A 23,274-nucleotide genomic window follows, 5' to 3' on the forward strand; every position below is an offset into this window, starting at 1 on the left:
GAAACATTTTACAATCCTACTAGCCCTTTATTTAGATTAAAAACCATTCTCATTCATTTGGTGAGGAACACAGCGTTTTGTGCAGTATTTGCACACCCTGTCCTGCTGTTGGCCATACGCCACTGCACCAGACTCATAACGCAGTGTTACGGCTAACGATTAATTGATCGTTAATTTAAACGACGATCGATCATGGGAATTTGTTCAAATTGACATTCCTAGTTCCTACTACTAGTTTCAAATGATAAGCCATATTTGAGGTCGATGAAGGATCTCATGTTGATCACCGCCTGATCTCAGACGCGTGCGTGAGAATTGTTAAATGGTCTGTGCACTGATTTACAGCGAAAATAATGAAAAAGGATGGAGGGAATGGTTGGGGAGACGCAGGGAGAGAGTTGGAGGTTTAATAAATAAATACATTTTCCAATGTGCTGCTGGTTAAGCAAATGTTTGTGCTTTATTTCTGTGTGACATGATTGTAAATATATCTTATTCTGGTCTATAACTAATAACTTCGCACTGCCCTGTATCCTGCTCTCTCATTGGCTGTAGGTCATCGCCGATGTAAGTTTCAGTCAGAACTCATTTCACACACAGCAGGATTGTGGATCGCAGACCGGTCCAGATATTCAGGTCCAGATTTGCCTCTGATTTTGCACAGATCTGGGCTAAAATCGTGCAGTGTGAACTTGGCATAACCCACTATAAAATCTTGGTGAACTAAGCCTCGTCTCGCCGACTATTAGCTCTAATTTCCAGAACAGAAATGTGAACATTGGATAAAGCCAGGCTCATAATTCTTGTTTGATTTTGTTGACAAAGGTTTTTACAGAGTTTTCCCTTTTTTCTCACTCCATAAATCAGAGAATACAGTCGACAGATAGAAAACGCATAAATTTCATCATGTTTTAGACGTTAAATGTGTAAATCAGGGGAATGATATATGAACAAACCTTCAGAATATAGATATGAATAAAAGTGTGAAGTGTGGTGTGTGTGTGAAGCGGCTGAAGTGGAGATTTATGACTGAAATCTACAGACGCTAATAGATCAAACCAACACTTGTTTTCTCTCCGCTAGTCTAGTCATGAAGAGACACACGGAAACGGAGCATGAAAACACTGTTGTGTCTGACATGATCTGAGCTCTTCCTCAAATGAATCCAGCAGATTTGCGTGACTATCACTGAGGCAGGGAGGATTTCCCATGATTCACTGGGGCTGCAGGCGGGCCGTCCTGACCCAGTTCAGCAGATTATCACAGGACTCTGTTCTCCATATCAGACACAGAGAGTTTAGAAAGCACATTATACTTCACTTCATCATGAGCGTCCTGCTGAACACTCAGGGCTTTGTGCAGGGGTTGTGTTTGACGTGTGATCAGGTGATGTGTGTTTGTGTGCCGAGATCACAGAGATTATCCAGACCAGGACTTTCTAAATCCAGTCCAGTAAAGCGCTTTATACCGCGGTACACGTGAAGAGCAGACATGATATTACAGTAAGAGACTCACTGGTCCAGTTCAAACAGAAGACAGTATCGATCGCTCTGTCATGTGTTCCTGCAGTTTCCAACACAGTTCTGACCTAATGATGTCAGAGATTAGAAAAGATACTAACTCAGTCATATCTCAGTCATAACACAATAAGGTGTAGCCTAACTCAGTAATAACGCAGTAATGGCACAATAAAACTAATAAACATTTATTAATCTAGGTTAATGTTCATTTCTACACGTACTAATACATTACGAAGGAACAGGAATGTTATTATGAATATTATATTTATAAATTAGCACTGACCTAGAGATGAATTAGTCATGAATTTTGTGCTGATGATTAATCATCATACAAATAATTGAGATTGACGATTTAATTACAGTGTAAGCCTAATGCATTATTTCTTCCAGGAATCATATATAATATATTACGATTTTATAATAAAATGGGCCCATATGAAAATCACTGTGAAAATCAATATTTATATGATTATAAATTAATGCACACTGATTAAACATACAAACCTTAAATTCGTACAAAGGAAGACTGTTGCCTTTGGCTTGCTCAGTTGGGGATATTTTGGGGATATTTAATTTAATTTTATCAATCAATAAATTCCTCTTGAAACAAACTTTTGTTGTATTATTTAAATTTAATACTGTGAAGCTGCTTTGATACAATCTGTATTGTGAAAAGCGCTATATAGACTTGACTTGACTTGACTTGACTTGACTTGACTTGACTTGACTTATGGTTAGGGTGTGCTTGCAGGAAAGATGAGAGAGGGTTTGGTATGAATGATGAGTGAGATGTACTCTGTGTGGGTGGGTGGGTGTATATGTTTGCAATGAATATGTTGTGAGATGAGTTTTATATACTGTATATGTGTTATAATGATGCACCTTACTACAGTGGCTCTATAATCTCGTTCTTAAATGCAATGACAATAAAGGCATTAAAAATTAAAATCTTTGTTTTTTTTAACTGCAGAATTATTGCGGTTATATTTGAGACTAGATCGAACAACCACGATTAGAGGATTAGTCAATACTGGCGACAGGCCTATAATGCAGAAACACTTGTGAATGAAGTATGAGGTTTATTCACAGCAGATTCTCCTGTCAGAGCTGTAGATCAGAGGGTCTTAACACTCACAAACTCATAACTTGTGGTGTACCTCAGGGGTCTATTCTGGGCCCGCTGTTGTTTTTGCTGTATTTGCTCCCTTTTAGGCTTGATTTTTCAAAAGCACAACATTCCATGCTATTTTTATGCGGAAGACACCCAGGTGTACCTCCCTTTGAAAAATGGGGATAATTGACCCTTTGCAGGGAGTTTGATTGACAGGCGATCTGACCAATCATAATCCGCCATCCGCCGAATCCGCCATTTTTGTCCGACAAAGCAGTCAGGAGAGTTATTAGGTTAACGTTGGAGGATTTGAACGTGAAAACCGGAGTGTACTGACGTCTTTCCACGGTTAAAACAACATTCCTTCTGATGTTCATTCATGTTTATTTGATGCTATAAATGAACTAGAAGGAAGAGATGATGGGTTCACTAGACACTTTAACTGAGCGATCGGTCACGACACATTAAAGAGACACAAAACAGTATTTATAGTTTAAATTTCTTTAAAAAATGACCAAATTTGAAAGGTGAGACTTTGTTTAATATCAAAAGTGCCCTGGTCTGTCCTGTCTCAGCGTGTTGTCTGTGTCCTCTCTGCTCCACGATCGTGTTGTTCACTGTGTGGGAGAGGCGTGGCTTGTCGGACATAGCAACAGTAACTAAAGGAGGCGGGTCTTTGTGAACGGTCAGTTATGACATACACACTGTGTTGAACTGTCTTGAGGAGGGAAGATGCTGGCTAGCAGCCAATTTCCTAACATTGAATGACTCTAAAACTGAAATTGTAGTTTTTGGACCACCAGCTTCTATTATACAGATAAATAACCATCTTGAGTCCTTTCTCTGGGAATTCTCATGCCTTAAATTCGACAAACAAATCAATTCATTGGTGAAGAGTGGCTTTTATCATCTCAGATCCATTGCGAAGTTGAAAGCGTGACTGAAAGACAGTGATTTATGCATTTATGTCCTCCAGGCTGGATTATTGTAACTCACTGTACCTTGGTGTGGCTAAGTCCTCCTTATCCCGCTTACAACCTGCACAAAACGCTGCCGGCTTCTTACGGGGACTAGAGAGAGGGAACACATTTGGCCTGTTCTGGCTTCGCTTCATTGGGGGCCGGTCTAGAATCGTGTTAAGTTAAGGTGTTGTTGTATGTGTATAAGGGGTTAAATGGCCAGGCTCACTACACTACACATCTTCTCCACCGGATATGCTCTCGGCCCTTACGGTCTTCAGACAGGTCGATGCGGACTGAGCCATGATCTAGATGGCGGATCTAGATCTAGTGGCCGCTCCACGTCTGTGGGATGATTTGCCAGATCACTTAAGGCCGTCTTCCAATGTTGATAGCTTTAAATCCTCACTAAAGACTTATTTTTTCTCTATGGCTTTTGGTTCAATTTAATTTTATGAATGTGTGTGTGTTCCTGTATATTTGTGTTTTGTTGTCTGGAGTGATTACAGCACTTTGGTCATCAGTGGCTGTTTTAAATGTGCTCTAGAAATAAAAGTGCCTAAAGTCAAGCTTTATAGTTGAGGGATACTGATCAACAGTGTTTTACACACACACACCTCATCTGTTCACATCATGATAAATAAATCTAGCGGGGTTAGTGAAGTGCACTGAAGTGTTTGCTGTCGCTGCTCATTAGTGTCCCGCTGTTCAGACGAGCTGCTCAAACACTAACGCCTGATACACACTGTGCCATTTCAGCAACACTAGAGGATAAATACAGTAAAACAATGAAATATTATTATAATGTAAATCAGCTATTCTCTATGTGAATATATAGTAAAGTGTAATTTATTCCTGTGATCAAATCAATCATTACTCCAGTCTTCAGTGTCACATGATCCTTCAGAAAACATTCTAATATGATGATTTGATGATCAAGAAACATTTATAAACTAGATTGGACAACTAGATTCACTTGCTTATCAAACTGTCGCTTGAGTACACAAACATAATGTCCATCTGCTCCTCGATTCACAGACATGGCCGAACCCATCCAGCAGATCACCAGCAATAACGACGGCACACACACACGGGAGCAGGTTCCTTACACACTCCTCACACGCAAGGAGAAGGTACGTACCGCAGAAGAACAAAACACTGTGCTCAAAAACCTCAGAGAAACAACTGTAAACAGTGACATCTGTGAAATGAGCAGATGTGTAACGTCACGTGATACCCATGACACTAGACCAGCGATGATCATGAGATCACAGAATCGAGAGCTGGTTGCTCCCAAAGTTGTGAATTTAACTGGAATATGGCATAATACAATTATGAATAACGCCGTGTTTCCATCCCATGTGTTAAAGAGAACAACATCATCACTTCCTGGGAAATTGGCTCAAATATCAGTAATAAAAGTGTAAGTTTCTGCAGTCGTGCTGTTTCTCCCTCCATCATGAGCGAGTGTGTCTCAGAGCGTCAGACGAAACACAGTAAACGCTGTCATGTTCTCTAGCGTTCGGGAACACACTTTCAGAAACACCAAACCAACATTACAGATGCTGCGACGCCATTGGTCCACTGGTTACTCCAGTTATCCAATCAGTTTTTTTAATATCCCAAAATGTGCATAAAATAGGTGGATGAAAACAACCAATATGAATAATACATGTGATCAAACGCACCTGCATGAATGAGGATGATGAAGATGGATTGGGTGCTGAAACCATTAAACTCCACCCACTTTCACTGATTGACACTTTCCCTCCAGGTCAGAAACTAACGAAAGCTTAAAGCAAAAATGCAATGAAAAAACGTGGGTGGAAAAAGTGAATATTATGAAATGCATCAAATGTCAGATGAGAAGTGTGTTCTTATTTAACGTGTTTATTGCCTCTGCAGATACTGATGAGTTCTGTAAGAAAATACTCCAAAAGGTGAAACATGAATCACATCTGGATCATTTAACACAGGGTCGGGTTCAGTTATTAAAATGTGCTCGGGAAGAGAGTTTACTCCTTATGATCATAAATACATCACTGTAACTCTAATGTACAGCAGCTCATGGGTTTGATTTCCAGGGAATGCATGAATTGATGAAATATGTACTACTTTAAATGCATGAATGCAATGTTAGTCAGTTTGGATAAAAGTGTCCGCTAAATGCATAAATGTAAATGTCAAATCAATATTGAACACACAAGCGTCAGTACATGAGATATGAGAATGGTTCAAACTGATTCAATTGAAGTATTTGACAAATAGGACTATGTCAAATTATTACATAACAAATGCATCTACAAAATAGACTTAACCCTCTGGTGCTCTTTGCGTGTCCGTCAAAAATGACTAAATTATTATTTTTTATTTCAATTTTAGTTTGATAATGATTTTAATATTTTGTATTTTTAGGGGATTTTATGGTAATAAATTATATTTATGCTGTATTTATAATCCATTTATTCACTTTTTGAGCATAGACCTGAAAATTTAAATACTATTTAAAAAAATTCTATGAAATATTTTTATTTTTAAAATCACGTTTTACTCTAAAACTGTGTGAAAGCCATAAATCTAAACAAGTTGTGTTCAAAAACTGATCTTTCAGTGAGAGTGTGTTCGGCTGCAGTACCAAACGCTTCCAATAGAGGACATTCGTCAAACATTAATTTCCAATGCGCTCAGTTTTAACCGCGAGGAGCACAAGTGGGACTATTTTATTCAGGACCATTAAACCTGTTCGAATCATGTCCATGATTTTGTGTGTTCACACAGCAAGAGCCAAAACCTTTACGAAGTTTCGTACCATTGCAACAAAGTAAAAAAATAAAATAAAATAAAAAAAATTATAATTTAACATTTTGTGTCAAAAATGCCCAAAAAGCACCAAAGGGAAAGTGTCGGGATAGCTCACCTGAAAATGAAAATTCTGTCATTTACTCTCTCATGTTGTTCCAAACCTGTAAAAGGGTGATTCTCCAACTAGGAGCACTTTTGGCACTGTGAGTTTATGGAAAATTCACTCTCTTAAAACACTCTTAAAACAATCTTCCTAGCTTCATTCATTTGTCTTCTAACACAATATAACAGTGGACAGTTTTAGAATTCCATGGATTATTATTATTTTTAACAGTTTTTCTGTAGAGCGCTTATAAAGATGTCATTTCCACCACTTTTCAATTTATGTATTTTATTACAATATAATATTGTAAAACTGTTATATAAGAATATGTATCTGTCAACAACATCAGTGGCTACCTAATCATGTAACAAAATAAATCCTAATACTTCATGAACTTAATGCATTTTTATTTAAAGTTGCTAAATGCCACGAGTTGGGATTTTTTCCTACAGTATCTAATTTTTTCTCAGGTCTATGTTTATTATAAGTCACTCACACATTGTAAGTAATTAACTATTACTACTTGATTTAAAATACATTTAGATCCACATCATTGGTTATTCTTTTTTTTTTTCTTAAAAACTGTAGTGGTGGAAATTACGGTTTATGGTGGAAAGATTGTTTCTGTTTATTTTTACTTAAATTGCCAGTCCAAAATATTTTTAACCATGTATTTTATTATTTAACATATATGAGTTGAACAGTATACCTAATAGTTTTAAAAATAATTATTACAAATGATATGCAAATTATATAAACCTGCTCAAAACATTCATATAAATATAGATAAATAAAAATACATTTAGAGTGTACTGGAATGGTGATATATAAAGTTCTCAGTCCAAAAGCACAAATATGTCATGAGAACATGCAAATAGCGCACCAACAGCATATATCATGTCCAAAGCTACGCCTCTAATTTCTCAGTGGTGGAAATCACATTTTAGCAGTTTTTCTGCAATATTAGCACTCCCTCATGTCAGGCTTAGCTACTTTTGGACTTAGCATGTTGTTTACTCGTAATAAACATAAATACATTATTTTCATATTTGTTGTACATAATTCAGCCGAACTACAGCCAAGGTGGAAATGACGCTGAATAAAAATACTCTGTATAAAAGCTTGAGTTACCTTGATTTATTTTCTTGTGCTGAAGAGCACATGTGCCTGAAGTTTCATCTTCAACTAATACATCCTTTTCACTATTATTTCCATGATTACCAAGTAAATAAAATATTTAAGGTGGATCTATTAAAGTGGATTTTGTTGAGGGAGGTGGAAATGACGGAAAACCTGAGGACAGACTTATTTCATTCCAAAAATAGTTTAAAATTATGATATACATATGGAATTTCGATGGTATGATATTATTTTATTTGTCCTTAAGACAAACATGTTAAAAAATATTTTTAAATCGATCCTTTAATATAATTTTCTAACATTCAAAGAGGGCCAGTCTGGGTTGGGGACAAGCATAAAACTGCAAAATCTGCTAATAAACAGCCATGCAAAAGCATTTTTAAAAGAAAAAAGGGGCAAGATTTGGTGGTTACTGGGATGTTGGAGCATGAACTTCAGAATGACAGTTTATTTGTGCATTGTTTGTTTATTTATTTACAAAATAAAGGCCAAGGACACAAAAGTGCCTGTAGTTGGAGAATCACCCAAAAATGTCTTTTGAAAAAGCTATTTTGAGAATAGTAATTTTAGGGTGACCTATCCCTTTAAGTGCATGTGCTCATCTATCCCCACTGACACGCGTGACGAACCTCTTCCTCTGTGACCCTGATGCTCTGGTGTTTGTGTTGTAGTGCGGCGAGGTGGTGTACGAGAAGCGGCGCTATGAGAAAGCGCACTGGGCCTGCATCACGGTTCACGAGGACACGTATGAGCAGAGCATCTGCTACGGCTTCATGAAGATCATGAGGTTCATCTGCCAGCAGAACACAGCAGGTGCGTGACCTCTGACCCCCAACTAACCCTCTCTACACAGCCTAACGCGCCGCTGTCTGCCTCCACAGAGAGCTATCTGGGCATGACCATACCCATCGTGACGGTGGTCCGCACCGATGACATGCACACGACTCTGTCCCGGGCCGTCACTGTGGCGTATTACCTTCCCATGGTGCACCAGGGCAACCCGCCGCAACCCCACGACCCCGAGATCGCCATCGAGCAGTGGCCCGACACCGTCGTCTACAGCAGGTGTGAAACGGTCACTCAACAATCTCCACTACACTCCAACTAGTAGTGGTGCGACGGATCACAACACTCACGGTTCGGATCACGGACGGTCTTTGAGACACGGATGTTTTTCAGATTAGCAAAAAAAAAAAAAAAAAAAATATATATAATAAAAAATATTCGAACCATTCAATTCACTTGTCAGGGTTCGAGACACGTGTACTATTTACTATTAAATAACACTATTTGTTCACTGTAGAAATTAAATATAGTTTAATCTTTGTTAAAGCTAGTAGTATTTATTTGTTTTATTAACATTAATGACAGACGACAGCAGGAATATTAGGCTGCTGTCACTTTAAGACGGTTTCTTCCTCCACTGCTCACTGACGACAGAACCGAGAGAGCACTCGCCGAGACGGGTGTTTAGACATCATTTCATGTGTGTGTGTCCGTTCACGGCCAAGGTTAAACTTAGCGGTAGGGGTGGGCGATATGGTAAAAATATCATATCACGATTTTTTTCAGGAAAATCACGATTAACGATTTTATCACGATTCTTTTTTATGTTGGTTTTACTATTTTGTGACTGAGCATTACAGCCAAACTAATGTCCATATTTTCAAAACAAAGCCTTAGGTAACAAAATATATTAAAAAAAAAGAATGGCAGACGGGGCGAAGATAAAAAATATTTGTCATTATTTTCTTTGTTATTAAATATTAAGATCAAAGATACACATTACACACACAACTTAATATACAAATTAAATAAACAGTGCTTTGTTTTCAGCTACAGGTGTATTTAACAGTAGCATTGAAGAAAGTAATTAAATGAACAAATATAAAAATAAAACAAAACATAGACTTCACTGTATAAATTATAAATTGATACTTATTAAAGCTACTATTAAAGTTATCAGTCAAGAGCAGTGAGTGATTTTCTCTTTGCATTTTGTTGTTTTATTAACAATAAAGGGATAGTTCTCCTAAAAATTCAAATTGTCATAATTTACTCTCTCAAGTTGTTTTAAACTCGAATAAGTTTCTTTCTTCTGTTGAAAATAAAAGTTATTTGGAAGAATGGGACTTCCCTAGTATATTTTTCTCCTATGGAAGTCAATGGGGACCAGCTACTGTTTGTATAGCCACATTCTTCAAAATATTAATATTAGAAAAATATTAGAAAATATTAGAAGGAAATTAATACAGGCTTGGAACAACATTAGAGTGCGTAAATAATGAGATCATTTTTATTTTTGGGTGAACTATCCCTTTAAGGACAAGCGGCAGCGTGTTTACTATTACTACTGTCTCTTTAAGAGCTGCACTCGACGCGTCTAATATACACGCATTTGACAAGCAGATTTTCTCTAAATTTTCTCAAGTTTGCTTTCACTTTAGACATCACCGACTTTGTTTATGTAAACCTTGTGTGTATTTGACAGTATTAGCACAATAAGACTCCAAAGATAACTTAGTCCAGTATCCAGGCACTGGTAGACAGGCTTTTAGTGCATGTGAGCTTCGCATGTACGCGCTGAGAAACACACACGTTAGAACAGCGCATCAACACGCGAATTAAATGTTTAACTGACAAGGCATTAAAGCACATGCAAATTATGAACTTTTGTGAACTGTGTCCCGTTCCGCTGCGTTAACATTTGATCTGAATATACGTGGCGTTGTTCAGTATGTTGGGACAGAGGCGCCAGAACAGCAACTGAGAATGCGCGATACTACGATATTTCTTCAAAAGCAGATCGTGGAGACATTTTAATCGTCCACGATCAAAAATCGTCATATCGCACACCCCTACTTAGCGGCTAATCCTCGAATCACGTGCGTGCCGAACCGTGTGGCAGCTGGGCCGTACGGAACACCTGCGATCCGTTGCACCCCTACAAACAAGTCATGTGACTCAACACACGCGTGTGTTTCAGGGCCTTCGCGGGCGCCACTAACGAGCTGTCCATCATTAATGAGATCAGCGGTCTGGCCGAGGCTCTGGAGTCTCCGGGCGACTGCGTTAACGACTCCTTCATCGTGGCCGGATACACCAACCCAGCGGCAGCCAATCGACACAACGAGATCTGGTTCCTGGAGAGGCCTTGAGCTGCTTTACCCACAATCCTCTGCTCCTCTCAGAGACCATACCACAGGTTCAACGTCCTAGTTCCTGATTACCCATGAGCACTGCTCCTCGCTGTCGTCTGATGAACACGAGCAGACGCTCATTTATATGCGCAACACTGATTATAAGCTACTACACGAACACCACAACTGGAAGAGTCACTCTGAACGCTGTTGCTGTAAGACAATCATGTGTATGCTATGAGCACACACACACACACACACACACTCACACTCATTCAAATACATACACACACACATACACTCACTCACTCACACACACTCACTTATTTAAACACACACATACACACACACACACTCACTCACACACACACTCACTCAGTCAGTCAAATACATACACACACACACACACACATACATACACTCACTCACTTAATTAAACACACACACACTCATTCAAATACATACACACACACATACACTCACTCACTCACACACACTCACTTATTTAAACACACACATACACACACACACTCACTCACTCACTCACACACACACTCACTCAGTCAGTCAAATACATACACACACACACACACACACACACATAGACTCACTCACACACACTCACTTATTTAAACACACACACACTCATTCAAATACATACACACACACTCATTCAAATACATACACACACACACACACACTCACTCACACTCACAAACACACATACTCACTCACACACACACTCATTTAAACACACACACACTCACAAACACACAATCACTTATTTAAACACACACATACACACACTCATTTAAACACGCACATACACACACACTCACTTCACAAACACACATACTCACTCACTCACACACACACGTCTCGCTCTCTGTCCTGCTGTATAAATCAATGCTCATGTAGTCAAATCAATATAATAGACATACGTATATATATTATATATTGTCATAGTGCTATTTTTAAGTATTTTTTTAATGTTTCCTTCGCTGTTATTCCTCTATTAAATGCAGATGTCAAACAAACAAGAAAGTGAACGAGTTTTCAGAATGACACACACACACACACGTGTCTTTGATAGTGAATGAGCTCCACAAGCACATGCCAACAGACGTGAGGCTCGTTCTCTCGCCATCAGTGTTTATTGTGTTTAAAGCTCTCGTCGGGTTCATGTGTGTACACACTACAGCCACTGAGTGTCTGAATGCTTCTGTTCATATTTCTGTTCTGATCTCAATAAACTATTATTGAATCACAGTACGACTCGAGCGTTTCACTTTACACAGCCCTAGTTCTGGACTACAGAAATCACTCAAACAAATAAGTGACAGATTAAAATCACCATGAAATCATAATTAACTTTTCTAAATGATTTATGTGTGCACATTATTGTGTTAATAATCTTGAATCAGAATAACATCTCTTCTCTTATGATGTGGGCGGGGCTATAACCTGTCACTCACAGGAGATCAGCCAATAGAAAACCACAACCATCCAATCAATTCCGCCCACATCTGTTCTTGTTCCTGAAGCGTTTCTCTCGGATATACGACACAATAGAGGAGAAGAGAGCAGCGCTACTTCCCTCTCATGATGAACTGTTAACTTGAAGTCTCTTCTGAGCTCAGAGGGGTTCGGCTGGTGTGGCATACAGCAGTGCTGAATGAGGTCAGAGGTCAAACTGAAGCTGAAACATTCCAGCGCTCCAGTGAGATGTGAATAAACCCAGCAAATATTCCTGTAGAGTCCTGCTCACTGAAGACATGAAAACTAGTCATGTGACACCAGCAGAGGAAGCAATAGCTGAACAACACACACATCAGACGTCCCTCAGGCTCCAACACCATGACTTCTCCATTACACATCCACATTCCCCTCATGCATCCGGGTTTAGAGGGAGATTAATTCAAATAAGAAATATGATGTCAGCTACATCTTGATTTTTAGCTGGACTTAAAGCTTCTTTTAAAGCACTGATCTCAGCGAGTCGTCGTCCATCACAGCCTCACTTTCATCCTCAAAACATTCCAATATGTGTCTATCCTCCTGACTGAGGTCTAGGTTTCAGAATATATCAAATACAGCCACAGCGCCATCTACAGCTACAGGCCCGTCACTGCAGAACAGCCTCTGATTGGTTCAACACACCCGTTTCTTTCTTTCTTTAAAGTCCCCCTGAGGTGAAAATCCAGCTTTTAATGTTGTTTATGTGTGTATGTGGTGTTTTTAATCTGCTTTAAGACAAACCATGTGTAGATTCATAAGTCGACAGCATTGCTGAGTATTTCCTCCTTAAAACTGCAGTGAACCAAAGACAGTCTCAAACACACGCTTTGAAATCGCTGGTGTTTCTGACGTCACAAACTACCTTGTAACCAATCAGATCAACGTGTGATCGTCAACCAGTGGATCTCTGAGCTGAGTGAGTGAGTGGAGGCGGGGCTCATTTGCATATTCATAGAACCGCGCATACTAAATGAGGCAAGGGTGTCGAGTTACATTCAAGATGTTTAAAGGCATGAAGAGAAAAAACACTTTTAAATAAGGGCTGGGGGAATTAACGCGTTAATCTTTGCGATTAATTTGAAATGTTTAACGCGTTAAAAAAAAATAACGCAATTGACGCAGCACTTTTTTTTTTTGCCTCGTTTTAATGATTTCCTGTTGCGTCTGTTATTAAAAAGGCCGAAATATGCTGTTCCGCCCCTCCATGTTCGGCGGTCAGGTTTCATTCTCGGGCAGCTTTCATGAGCGGGTCTTTTCCGCTCGGTATGTGCGTCGCGCACGCGCGCGTGAGTGTGTGTGTGTGTGTGTGTGTGTCGGCGCGCTCTGTGCTCCGCGCGCGCGCGTGTGTGTGTCGGCTCGCTCTGTCGTTAATGGCCCAGCAGCGGCGAGCTCTCCATTCCGTGTGTGTGTCGGCGGCTCTGTCGTTAATGGCTCAGCTCCGTTCTGTCTGTGTGTCTGTGTGTGTGTGTGTGTCTGTGTCTGTGTCTGTGTCTGTGTCTGTGTGTGTGTGTGTGTGTGTGTGTGTCTGTGTGTCTGTGTGTCTGTCTGTGTGTCTGTGTGTCTGTCTGTGTGTCTGTGTGTGTGTCTGTGTGTGTGTCTGTGTCTGTGTGTCTGTGTGTGTGTGTGTCTGTGTCTGTGTGTGTGTGTGTGTGTGTGTGTGTGTGTGTGTGTGTGTGTGTGTGTGTGTGTGTGTGTGTGTCGTTAACGGCCCAAAGGCTTCAATCATGTACTAAGCACTGGAAAAGTAAAGTCCACTCAAGTAACGTGAAATTTCTCTGTTGACTTCTGTTTGCTGAGCTGGTATAGCCATGCTGGGCAACAATGGTAAAATGACCTGCTCTGATCACATGCTCTGGTAATAATAGCTTTGTAGGACTATATTTTGTTTTAATAATTAATAAAATAATAATAATAATCTGTTAAATTGATTATGTTGATTGATTATTGAAAAAGAATAATATATTGATATATTGATGTTTAATATTTTAATATAGGGCTATTTTCTGTTCCCTTTTTTTCCTGTGTTGTTTAATTAGGTGATTCTAAGTTTAAATATTGATGATTACAAGCTTGGGGGAAGCGCAATTAATTGCAGAAATTGTGCAATTAATTAGTTAATTTTTTTTAATCGATTCCCAGCCCTATTTTAAATATATCATTTTGGTGATCAGAGATGAGTTTTAAGAGATCAAATGATGGACTACAGGGGGACTTTAAAGATCTGAACACCTGCAAAAGCCTATCTCCAAAGCGACTTACAAATGAGGAATACAGCAAGCGATGAAAAGGCAAAGACACTGTAGGTGTCTCTCACCCGTGGGTCTCTCTCACCTGTAGGTACCGGGTCTGATGGCCTGTGAGCGACTCTCCCAGCGGGACGATGATCTTCTCCAGGCTGCGCTGGTGCACGTGTGTCTGGACATCAGGACTGTCCTCGGAGCGCAGCTCGATGTGAGAGATCAGCAGGTTCGAGATCACCTGCTGCACCGCCTACACACACACACACACACACACACACACACACACACACACACACACACCGTTCATTAACCATGATGCATTGTGTCATTTTACTGTGTCTGTAGCCCCTTGTAAGTGAGGAGGAGCCTAATAGAGAAGCACTGTATAAATATCACACACTGAGTTAGGGGTGTAACAATGTATCGTGTCACAATATATCACAATACAAAAATGCAACGATATGTATCATGTATAATTCACCCAAAATGAAAATTACTGTGAGAAAAAATTCAAGTTTTCAGAGTTTTAGTGTCAGTACTGCATTACACTACTACATATAATGTTGAATATAATGTATAATAATGCAATGGGGAATATTGGTGGGTCCTGATGATAAAACATGTCTAGAGATCAGGCATATTCATCTAAAATAATCCTGCATTTCAGCTTCAGAATCAGGAATATCTTTATTCTGGCGTCTCTATTGTCCAGCTTTGGGTTTCAGCATCAAGTCCAAGAATATTCATTTACACACAACAATGTAATATCAAATTTAGCATTTTAATCAACAGGAAATTTTTTGTTAACCTTTTATCATATGTCCTGGAGTATCGCAGTAATATTGTATCGTGAGTTAAATGACATATTTAAGCGTTTTTTCAGTTCATCATATTCTGAGACTCCTGATCAATCCTCCCGGTTCCCATGATCCCGCGGCTCACCTTGACGTCTCCTCCAGGTGTAGCGCTGAGCGCTAGGACACGGAACCGCTGCGATTGGTTGCTCAGCTCACGAACCACCTGAAGAACAAGCACAGCATCAGCACCAGAGACCCATCATGCTTCAGTCAGGGGGAGGAGGGGGAGGAAGGAAGCGTCACCTGACAGTACGCGTGGTTCCCAGTGGCCTTGTGGGCCTCGTCGATCACCACACACTTCACCTGAGCCGCCGGACAGGTGTTCCGGCACAGGTCGTTCACCATCACCTGAGGAGTGAGGAAGAACACACGCCTCGATCTCCAGAGCTCTCGCCTGTGCTGCGCTGCGGTGGAGCCTGCAGGACACACACACACACACACACACACTGATCTATAAGGCGCTCCTGCAGCATTTCAATATTCCCCCTAAACTGAACATGACCCCGTGACTCCTCTTCCTCAAGCCATCCTAGGGGTTTATATGACCTTTTCAGACCGGAATTATATTTAAACATATCCTGGCTCTTCCAAACCTAACCCTAACCCTAACTCTAACCCTAACCCAGTGACTGGAGGACGAGATTTAGAAGTGCTCCTCCAGGGGTTAATAAAGGCCCTCTGAAGCAAAGCCATGCAAAATTGAAAAATATCCATGTTCAAAACGTTATTAATTATAACAGGGAAAGTCTTGATAATTATTGTAAATGTTAAATTCGGTTTATTTAAACTAGTTTTAGGGACTCCTTTGCTTGATCTCTGGCGGCCGTGACCTCCGACCTGTGAGCTCGAATGAACAAATATTTCAATAATTTGAGAATACGTTCATAATCATAAAAAAATATGAATGAGAATGACAATTTTATAATTCTTAAAAGTGTAAAAGGTAAAGTTTTTAATGTTTATTGTAGTTACATTCGATTTACTTAATTATTTGTTTTTTGGGGGGTCGTGACCTCTGACCTGTGAGCTCGAAAGAATAAATATTTGAATTATTTGAGAACACATTCATAATGACAATAACAAATATTAATGAGAATGACAATTTTATAATTCTTAAAAGTGTAAAAGGTAAAGTTTTATATCATTATTGAAGTTACATTCGATTTACTTAATTATTTGTATTTTGGGGGGTCGTGACCTCTGAGCTCCAATGAACGAATATTTTAATAATTTGAGAACACGTTCATAATAATAACAATAAAAAATATGAATAAGAATGACACAATAATTGTATAATTCTTAAAAGTGTAAAAGGTAAAGTTTTTGATGATTATTGTAGTTACATTCGATTTACTGTATTAGTATGTTGTGGGGTCGTGACCTCTGACCTGTGAGCTCGGCCATGTGCGGCTGCGGGATCCCCATGACCCCGTGACAGGCCTGGATCTGCTGGGCCACCAGGGGTTTAGTGGGCGCCATGAACACGATCTTGCCCGCGGGGAACCAGCGGTAGTAGTTGTACATGATGACGGCGGCGATGAAGGTCTTGCCCAGGCCGGTGGGGAGGCAGACCAGCGTGTTCCTCAGCAGAGCCGCCTCGCAGATCTGCAGCTGGTACTGCCGGACAGGGAGGTTCGTGGGGTAGATCCAGATGCGGCCCGCCGACGGGTCGAAGCCCGGTTCCGGACCGGCCTCCAGCGCGCGCTCGGCCTCGTACACGGCCACGAGCATGACATCATCATCATCATCATCATCACCACCTTCATCAGCGGCTGCTGTTGCTGTCTCACCCCACAGACTCCTGCTGTCTGTCTGCTCGGTGGTTTTAATCCGGTCTGAGGTAGTTTTCGTCCTTTCTGAGGTGGTTTTGCTCCGGTTTGCGGTGATTTTCCTCCGGTCTGAGGTAGTTTTCGTCCGTTCTGCGGTAGTTTTGCTCCGGTCTGAGGTGTGAGACACACTGCAGCCCCATGTCTGGAATAAAGTCCTCTGATTCGAGCTCATTCTAGACTCATAATCACCGTCAGCCTCAGTGAATATTACCGTTAGTAAACAAACGCGTCGGAATCCTGCCAGACCGAGCCGAATCAAACATAGCGCTCCTCTTTCCGCTCCAACCAAACGCATTAATCGCTCATACCTGAAACATATTCACGGTTTCTTCTCCTAAACAAACATAAACAACAGCGCAAACGAAACGGCTGATCGAATGTGGCGCGCGTGCGGCTTACGTCACCGGGAGCGAAAGTGCGCATGCGCGGGCGGTGTGTTCCTGTGACGCGTAGGTGGAGGATTTGATGAACTCAAACCGAATTATGTTTTATTTTTTACTCACTCGATTGGTGTTACTCATAACTATCGCGAGGTTCTCATTTTGTTGTACCAAAGTGTAAACTGAATGTACAATAAAACATTAAAAAACGAATTATTGTCAGATTATTTTATCTTCACTTCATGTAACTCTTTCTTTGATGGATCATTCAGTGTCTGTGGTGTTTATAGATTATATCTGTAAATATATATATATAATTCTGATACCCACAGAACTTTATTACTGTTTCTTCTTTCTAAAGACTGATAAACAATGTGATTATTTCATTCACCGCTCGATATTGTTTGGATTAAAAAAGTGTCCGTTTAATATAAACTGAATATTCTCCAGGTGAAATTTTACACATTTATAATATTTACACATTTTTATTAGTCACTGTATTAAAAGGTATTTATACTTGAAAATATATCTAGCGGTGGTTAGATTCATAAATATATCCTCATGTTAGATTCATACATTTATAGTATATTTGCATTAAAAATAAATAAATAAATAAATGGTATATTTGAACTATTTTCAGTGGGATGTTTGTTTGCTGGTGTCTGTCACTGCACAAGTATCAATATATAATGTATTTAAAAAAGGTAGATTTTTAATGATTAAGCTCATAAATGTTGATGTAAGGAAGAATAATGCAGATGCAGAAGCAGTAATTTGACTCGAGTCACAATCATTCACAGCACGAGCGTTTACAGAAATAAGACACTTTATTATATAGATAAATCTCTCTCTCATATAATTTAATGTGAAATCTCATAAAGGCTGTTGAGGAATGACTGGCACTAAACTGAGGACTACATCTGGACATGAATTCACCTGTAGTATTGTTATTATTATAAAGCTTCACATTCACAAAAATACAGCGGTTTCACATCCAGAGCTGATAGAGGCATCGATCCGTGTGATATCGTCCTCTTCTTTCTCTTTATTTATCAATGACTTTGATCATGCAACAGAACTAAGACGGGTCGCACTTAGAACAGAACCATAATCACTTAATCGTTGAGTCGTCGCATGAACGTGATATACGGTATACTGTACAGCTAATACTGTGCTATTATACAGTACAAAAGATTCTGCACAAAGTTTGATAATAATAACGACACATCTCTTAGAAATGCTCCATAGCACACCGTACAAAACAACATTGTATTATTGTGCATTTTAAAGATTACATTCTGTAGTCTCGAGAACCCTGATCCTGTCAGATCAAGCTAGTCAAGCTTCTCTCTTACGAAGCGAGTGTGAGGCACTGTGGGAGAGCAGGAGCGTGTGTGTGTGTGTGTGTGTGTTCAGGTAGAGTGTGTGTGTCGGGCCCGGAGCAGCTCGTTCAGGTCACACTGGATGTTAGCGGGCTGAGAGGCGGCGCACTCCACCAGCGTCCGGCCCATGTGTGTGTGAAGCGCTTCGGCTAGCTTAGCGGCGGCCATCTTGATGCTGCCGCTGTTACTGGAGGAGCCGAGAAGCTTCCAGAAGAACGGAAGAACCTTCTGCTCCACCAGCTGCGGTTTACGAGGATACAGGTCCGTCACCAGCTCTGAAACACACAGCACAATCATGGTTCGCTCACATCATCTGAGTTCAGTGTGTAGTGTTGCAGCTCTTCTCTATATCAGTGTCAGTGTTCCTGAACTCCTGAGTTTCTCCCGGGAACGAACACGTCACAATATTCCTCATTATAATAATTCATGCCCAGAATAAAGGGGCGGGGCCTGGTTGAGTTAGTTAGTAGTGGTGGTTATGGTAAGGGGCGGGACATTTCCCAAACACACTCGAAGCGCTCGACCAATCACAACATACTGCTCCAGCCAACCAATCAGAGCACAGTTTGCTTTTCAGAAGGAGGGGCTTCATAGAGACAGGAAGTACACAGAGCGTTACTGACAGACTGGGAAGAGAGGAGCCGCAACAATGGAGGATATGGGCATAAAAACAGTTCTAGTAGAGCCTGAAAGCAACCTTCTCTTTAACACGACTGGACTCACCTGCGACTTTCTCGATCATATCCAGTTTGGCTTTCCCACTCAGATACTGAGCCTTGGAGCAGAAGGGCTGGAGAAGGAGGCTGTTGTCTGAAACACACAGTTGCTACAGTGAGCAGGTTTAGTCGACAGCTGTATGTTGCGAACACAAAGTCACCCACCGATGTTGAGCATGAGCGCCTGAACGGCCCCGAGGGCAGCGGAGGAGATGGAGCTGTTCTTGGAGTTCAGGTGATTGTCCACGACGGCAGGAATGAGGATGTTGAGGACTGGAGCCAGACTGTCTCTCAGCACTGAGATGATGGACTGTAGCGACTCCAGCGCCCGCAGGTTCACTTTACTGTTAGACTCCTGCAGACGAGCCTTCAGAGCGTCAAACACCTGCGCACACCATCATCATCATCATCTTCATCATCATCACTATCATCACTACCATCATCATCATCATTACCATCATCCTTCATCACTATCAATCATCATCATCATCATCACTATCATCACTATCAATCTTCATCATCATCATCATCACTATCAATCATCATCATCACTATCATCACTATCAATCTTCATCATCATCATCATCACTATCAATCTTCATCATCATTACCATCATCATCATCATCACTATCTATCATCATCATCATCACTATCAATCTTCATCATCATCATCATCATCACTATCAATCTTCATCATCATCATCACTATCATCACTATCAATCTTCATCATCATCATCATTACCATCATCATCATCATCACTATCATCACTATCAATCATCATCATCATCATCACTATCAATCTTCATCATCATCATCATCATCACTATCATCACAATCAATCTTCATCATCATTACCATCATCATCATCACTATCATGGTTTAGTTCTCGAACACGGATCAGTTACCGGGAATGGTTCAGTTCTCTCTAACTCGGATCAGTTACCGGGAATGGTTCAGTTCTCTAGCACGGATCAGTTACCGGGAATGGTTCAGTTCTCGAACACGGATCAGTTACCGGGAATGGTTCAGTTCTCTCTAACTCGGATCAGTTACCGGGAATGGTTCAGTTCTGCAACACGGATCAGTTACCGGGAATGGTTCAGTTCTGCAACACGGATCAGTTACCGGGAATGGTTCAGTTCTCTAACACGGATCAGTTACCGGGAATGGTTCAGTTCTCTCTAACTCGGATCAGTTACCGGGAATGGTTCAGTTCTCTAACACGGATCAGTTACCGGGAATGGTTCAGTTCTCGAACACGGATCAGTTACCGGGAATGGTTCAGTTCTCTCTAACTCGGATCAGTTACCGGGAATGGTTCAGTTCTGCAACACGGATCAGTTACCGGGAATGGTTCAGTTCTGCAACACGGATCAGTTACCGGGAATGGTTCAGTTCTCTAACACGGATCAGTTACCGGGAATGGTTCAGTTCTCTCTAACTCGGATCAGTTACCGGGAATGGTTCAGTTCTCTAACACGGATCAGTTACCGGGAATGGTTCAGTTCTCTCTAACTCGGATCAGTTACCGGGAATGGTTCAGTTCTCTAGCACGGATCAGTTACCGGGAATGGTTCAGTTCTCCAACACGAATCAGTTACCGGGAACGGTTCAGTTCTCGAGCACGGATCAGTTACTGGGAATGGTTCAGTTCTCTAACACGGATCAGTTACCGGGAATGGTTCAGTTCTCGAGCACGGATCAGTTACCGGGAATGGTTCGGTTCTCGAGCACGGATCAGTTACCGGGAAGGGTTCGGTTCTCGAGCACGGATCAGTTACCGGGAAGGGTTCAGTTCTCTCGAACACGGATCAGTTACCGGGAATGGTTCAGTTCTCTCTAACTCGGATCAGTTACCGGGAATGGTTCAGTTCTCTAGCACGGATCAGTTACCGGGAATGGTTCAGTTCTCTAACACGGATCAGTTACCGGGAATGGTTCAGTTCTCTCTAACTCGGATCAGTTACCGGGAATGGTTCAGTTCTCGAGCACGGATCAGTTACCGGGAATGGTTCAGTTCTCTAACACGGATCAGTTACCGGGAATGGTTCAGTTCTCGAGCACGGATCAGTTACCGGGAATGGTTCAGTTCTCGAGCACGGATCAGTTACCGGGAAGGGTTCGGTTCTCGAGCACGGATCATTTACCGGGAAGGGTTCAGTTCTCTCGAACACGGATCAGTTACCGGGAATGGTTCAGTTCTCTAACACGGATCAGTTACCGGGAATGGTTCAGTTCTCTCTAACTCGGATCAGTTACCGGGAATGGTTCAGTTCTCTAGCACGGATCAGTTACCGGGAATGGTTCAGTTCTCGAACACGGATCAGTTACCGGGAATGGTTCAGTTCTCTCTAACTCGGATCAGTTACCGGGAATGGTTCAGTTCTGCAACACGGATCAGTTACCGGGAATGGTTCAGTTCTGCAACACGGATCAGTTACCGGGAATGGTTCAGTTCTCTAACACGGATCAGTTACCGGGAATGGTTCAGTTCTCTCTAACTCGGATCAGTTACCGGGAATGGTTCAGTTCTCTAACACGGATCAGTTACCGGGAATGGTTCAGTTCTCTCTAACTCGGATCAGTTACCGGGAATGGTTCAGTTCTCTAGCACGGATCAGTTACCGGGAATGGTTCAGTTCTCCAACACGAATCAGTTACCGGGAACGGTTCAGTTCTCGAGCACGGATCAGTTACTGGGAATGGTTCAGTTCTCTAACACGGATCAGTTACCGGGAATGGTTCAGTTCTCGAGCACGGATCAGTTATCGGGAATGGTTCGGTTCTCGAGCACGGATCAGTTACCGGGAAGGGTTCGGTTCTCGAGCACGGATCAGTTACCGGGAAGGGTTCAGTTCTCTCGAACACGGATCAGTTACCGGGAATGGTTCAGTTCTCTCTAACTCGGATCAGTTACCGGGAATGGTTCAGTTCTCTAGCACGGATCAGTTACCGGGAATGGTTCAGTTCTCTAACACGGATCAGTTACCGGGAATGGTTCAGTTCTCTCTAACTCGGATCAGTTACCGGGAATGGTTCAGTTCTCGAGCACGGATCAGTTACCGGGAATGGTTCAGTTCTCTAACACGGATCAGTTACCGGGAATGGTTCAGTTCTCGAGCACGGATCAGTTACCGGGAATGGTTCAGTTCTCGAGCACGGATCAGTTACCGGGAAGGGTTCGGTTCTCGAGCACGGATCATTTACCGGGAAGGGTTCAGTTCTCTCGAACACGGATCAGTTACCGGGAATGGTTCAGTTCTCTAACACGGATCAGTTACCGGGAATGGTTCAGTTCTCTCTAACTCGGATCAGTTACCGGGAATGGTTCAGTTCTCTAGCACGGATCAGTTACCGGGAATGGTTCAGTTCTCGAACACGGATCAGTTACCAGGAATGGTTCAGTTCTGCAACACGGATCAGTTACCGGGAATGGTTCAGTTCTCGAGCACGGATCAGTTACCGGGAATGGTTCAGTTCTCTCTAACACGGATCAGTTACCGGGAATGGTTCAGTTCTCGAGCACGGATCAGTTACCGGGAATGGTTCAGTTCTCGAGCACGGATCAGTTACC

The 23,274-nt window shown here is 41.4% G+C and overlaps 3 protein-coding genes and 1 long non-coding RNA gene across 16 annotated transcripts in view; 1 reads left to right on the forward strand and 3 right to left on the reverse strand.

Annotated features, from left to right (window-relative positions):
* The window catches only part of soul3 (heme-binding protein soul3), a 13,846-nt gene extending 2,451 nt beyond the window's left edge, over positions 1 to 11,395 (forward strand). The window contains exons 2-5 of the mRNA XM_082142474.1: positions 4,629 to 4,723; positions 8,307 to 8,448; positions 8,517 to 8,700; positions 10,622 to 11,395. Of these exons, the coding sequence (XP_081998600.1) occupies positions 4,629 to 4,723; positions 8,307 to 8,448; positions 8,517 to 8,700; positions 10,622 to 10,793 (593 nt within the window). The 3' untranslated portion in view covers positions 10,794 to 11,395. The remainder of the gene's footprint in view (positions 1 to 4,628; positions 4,724 to 8,306; positions 8,449 to 8,516; positions 8,701 to 10,621) is intronic.
* The window catches only part of fancm (FA complementation group M), a 69,879-nt gene extending 52,214 nt beyond the window's left edge, over positions 1 to 17,665 (reverse strand). For 5 of the 10 annotated variants that reach the window (XR_014199082.1, XR_014199083.1, XR_014199084.1 and 2 more), the window contains exons 1-4: positions 16,779 to 17,665; positions 15,634 to 15,806; positions 15,476 to 15,553; positions 14,625 to 14,783 (exon numbers count right to left, since the gene is read on the reverse strand). Coding sequence is in view for 7 of the 10 variants with exons in the window: in XM_082142427.1 (XP_081998553.1) it covers positions 14,625 to 14,783; positions 15,476 to 15,553; positions 15,634 to 15,806; positions 16,779 to 17,514 (1,146 nt within the window). In the remaining 3 variants the exon portion in view is untranslated. The remainder of the gene's footprint in view (positions 1 to 14,624; positions 14,784 to 15,475; positions 15,554 to 15,633; positions 15,807 to 16,778) is intronic. The other 5 variants (XM_082142425.1, XM_082142424.1, XM_082142423.1 and 2 more) reach the window with 1 other exon arrangement.
* On the reverse strand, positions 10,994 to 13,325 carry LOC309478767. The gene is made up of 2 exons (XR_014199096.1): positions 11,615 to 13,325; positions 10,994 to 11,485 (listed from the first exon to the last, which is right to left on the reverse strand). It is a non-coding gene; the product is annotated as an uncharacterized lncRNA (long non-coding RNA).
* A 742-nt stretch (positions 17,666 to 18,407) lies between the features above and the next one.
* The window catches only part of togaram1 (TOG array regulator of axonemal microtubules 1), a 34,397-nt gene continuing 29,530 nt past the window's right edge, over positions 18,408 to 23,274 (reverse strand). For all 4 annotated transcript variants that reach the window (XM_082142429.1, XM_082142431.1, XM_082142430.1 and 1 more), the window contains 3 exons: positions 19,863 to 20,082; positions 19,705 to 19,791; positions 18,408 to 19,256 (listed from right to left, as the gene is read on the reverse strand). In XM_082142429.1, coding sequence (XP_081998555.1) covers positions 19,012 to 19,256; positions 19,705 to 19,791; positions 19,863 to 20,082 — 552 coding nt within the window. In that variant the 3' untranslated portion in view covers positions 18,408 to 19,011. The remainder of the gene's footprint in view (positions 19,257 to 19,704; positions 19,792 to 19,862; positions 20,083 to 23,274) is intronic.

Source organism: Leuciscus leuciscus, assembly GCF_965113295.1.
Source record: "Leuciscus leuciscus genome assembly, chromosome: 17".
NCBI classification, from domain to species: Eukaryota; Metazoa; Chordata; class Actinopteri; order Cypriniformes; family Leuciscidae; genus Leuciscus; species Leuciscus leuciscus.